This window comes from Hipposideros armiger, unplaced genomic scaffold, assembly GCF_001890085.2.
Source record: "Hipposideros armiger isolate ML-2016 unplaced genomic scaffold, ASM189008v1 scaffold_799, whole genome shotgun sequence".
NCBI lineage: Eukaryota > Metazoa > Chordata > Mammalia > Chiroptera > Hipposideridae > Hipposideros > Hipposideros armiger.
This window is the reverse complement of record NW_017732149.1, coordinates 261,024-263,890: the sequence shown is the minus strand read 5'-3', so window position 1 is coordinate 263,890 and position 2,867 is coordinate 261,024. Positions and strand designations below refer to the sequence as shown.

The 2,867-nt window shown below is 60.7% G+C and overlaps 1 protein-coding gene across 1 annotated transcript in view; it reads left to right on the top strand.

Annotated features, from left to right (window-relative positions):
* Positions 1-2,867, top strand: part of SETD1A (SET domain containing 1A, histone lysine methyltransferase) — a 23,187-nt gene that overhangs the window by 19,376 nt on the left and 944 nt on the right. The window contains 5 exon segments of the mRNA XM_019628583.1: positions 1-189; positions 575-747; positions 841-951; positions 1,094-1,213; positions 2,656-2,793. The exon segment at positions 1-189 is cut by the window's left edge and continues 21 nt beyond it. Of these exon segments, the coding sequence (XP_019484128.1) occupies positions 1-189; positions 575-747; positions 841-951; positions 1,094-1,213; positions 2,656-2,793 (731 nt within the window).

Here is a 2,867-nt window from a genome sequence, read left to right as displayed (position 1 = left end):
CACCCCCGCCCCCGCCTTCCTCCTTTGAGCCTCGCAGTGAGTTTGAGCAGATGACCATCCTGTATGACATTTGGAACTCAGGCCTGGACTTGGAGGACATGGGCTACCTACGGCTCACCTACGAGCAGCTGCTGCAGCAGACAAGCGGGGCCGACTGGCTTAATGACACCCACTGGGTCCATCACACCAATATCCTGAGCTCTGAGGCTGGTCTCGAACAGGAAGACAGGCCCCAGGAGTGGGGTGGCCTCCTGAGGTCGCAGCGTCCTCCTCAGACCACTCCAGGGTCTGCCTTTCTCCCCCTCCTTGTCCACTTCTCTCTGCCATCTCCAGCCTGGGTGTTTCTCCTCTGGCCACCAACCTGCCCTTCTCTCTGCCTCCTGCCTCTCTTCCGCCTCCCAAAGTTTCTCTGGCAGGAAAGGTGCTCTAAGACTCCTTTCTCTCCATCATTCTGTCCTCCTCACACCATATGCTCAGGCCCTCCAGCAAAGGTCACCCTTGGGCTGGGCCTGGGGCTTGGAAGTGGGCCTGCAGGGAGTGGGGAACCCGTTCTCTTCCTTAACGTACTCTGCACTCACCAACCTGAGCGCTCCCAGACGCAGGCGGCGGCCCCAGGATGGGCCCCGGGAGCACCAGACAGGCTCAGCCCGCAGCGAAGGCTATTACCCCATCAGCAAGAAGGAAAAGGACCGGTACCTGGATGTGTGCCCCGTCTCAGCCCGGCAGCTGGAAGGGGCGGACACTCAGGTGAGGCTCTGCCCTGGCATGTGGCCCACGGGCATGCTCCTGCCTCCATGGTCTGTCCTGTCACCTGCCTCCTCATTGTCCTGCTTCCCACAGGGGACTAACCGGGTGCTTTCGGAGCGCCGGTCTGAGCAGCGGCGGCTGCTGAGCGCCATCGGCACCTCGGCCATTGTGGACAGTGATCTACTGAAGCTGAACCAGCTCAAGGTGCAGGGCGAGAGCTGGGGAAGGGTTCCCTAGGGCTAGGGGTGGGGTGAGAGGCCAGAACACACTCCTGCCCTGGAGAGCCGCAGGGAAAGCAAGGAGGCCAGCTGAGGGACGCCTCCAGCAGCCTGCCTTCTGCCCGTAGTTCCGGAAGAAGAAGCTCCGATTCGGCCGGAGCCGGATCCATGAGTGGGGCCTGTTTGCCATGGAGCCCATTGCAGCGGACGAGATGGTCATCGAGTATGTGGGTCAGAACATCCGCCAGGTAAGGCCCCATGCCTGGCCCAGGTCTGATGGCAGCGTGGGATGCCAACCTGAGGCCCACCTGACCTCTGCATAGAGCCCCACAGATCCTCCAAGACTTCCTGCCTCTATTTTTCCTCCCCTTCCCTTCCTCCCTCCTATTCTCCCCTCCTCCCTATGGGTTATGGGTCCTAGTAAAGTAGTAAGCTAGATGTAATGATCCAGCAAGAAACAAGACCAGTATGATCTCTGCCTTTAAGGACTTCACAGTTCAGTGGGGAAGACAGGTATTGAACAAGCAACTCCAATAAAGGATGGCATTTGTTTAATACAAAGGGGAAGTTCAGGGAGGCAAGGGCGGCTCAAGCACAGTGATGTTTGTACCAGGAGCTGAGGGATGAGGAACTCCAGGCTTAGGTTGGGGGGCAGTATGTGCAAGGGCCTTGGGCAGGATAGTGTCCAGAGAGCACCGAGGGCACGAAGGCTAGTTGGGAAACTCAGACATGCAGCTGCAGCGTACAACTAGGGCAGTCTGTGGCAGCCAGACTCCCCAGAGCCTAGGAGCCACACCGAGTTCGGTGAAAGACAGTCTCTGTAGAGCATTAAGCATGGGAAGAGGGCTTGGGGGTCATCAGCTCCCGCTGGTGAAGAAGAGTGAGCTAGACTGAGATGAGTGCGGGGTCGGGGGCTGTTGCAGAGACCATCCAAAGGCAGGTCCCCAGACCAGGCAGTGGCAACCAGAGTAGCTGCAGGACCAGGCCGGGCCCCAGGTTGGCTCTGGAAAGAGGGCAGGGCTGGAGGCCAGCCAGTGAGCGGGCATGAGGACGAGCAGATATGCAGCCAAGATGGGTTCCAGTTGGGACACGGGAAGTTCCAGTGCTGGGGGACCTCTGGAGGATGATACCCAGCAGGCCCTGAGGTGGATTGGGGCTGGAGATGGACGTTTGGGAGAACCCCCAGCGCTTAGCCAGCAGTTGAAGCCCTGAGAGAGGACCCCCACGGGAAGAGTGCAGGGGGCTATGTCCCACCCTCTGGGGAAGAAGAATTATTCCTTGTCATATAAGGGTGTGACAAACCAGTAGGTCCGGGGAGAAAGCGAGTAGGGTTCGGCCCATGAAATGGCCACAGTCATCTTGGGAGCTGCCCCAGCCCCACAGCACACTGGAGGCCCCACTGGGGGCCAGTGCAGACTCTCTCATGGCCTACAAGTGACTTAAATAGCAGGCAAAGGGACCATGGGGTGGCTGTAGTTGGGAGGGCTCCTGGACCCGGCATTGGAGTGTCCGGGCATTGGAGTGTCCAGGCCTCGGCTGAGTGGGAGCCAGGGGGAGGCCTACAGGCCCGGGACAGAGTGGCCCCAGGGGTTCGTGGGAGATTGTCCCGACCCCCCCTCACAGGGCTGGGGGACCCGCCGGCCTGGCAGGAGTGGGGAGCGGCTCCCTGACCCGGCACCTGCCCTCCCAGATGGTGGCTGACATGCGGGAGAAGCGCTATGTGCAGGAGGGCATCGGCAGCAGCTACCTATTCCGGGTGGACCATGACACCATCATCGACGCCACCAAGTGCGGCAACCTGGCGAGGTTCATTAACCACTGCTGCACGGTGCGCAGGGGGACGTGGGCGGGGCTGTGTGGGCTTAGGGGGGTGTGGGGGGGCCAGCTGGAGGTGGGGCTGTG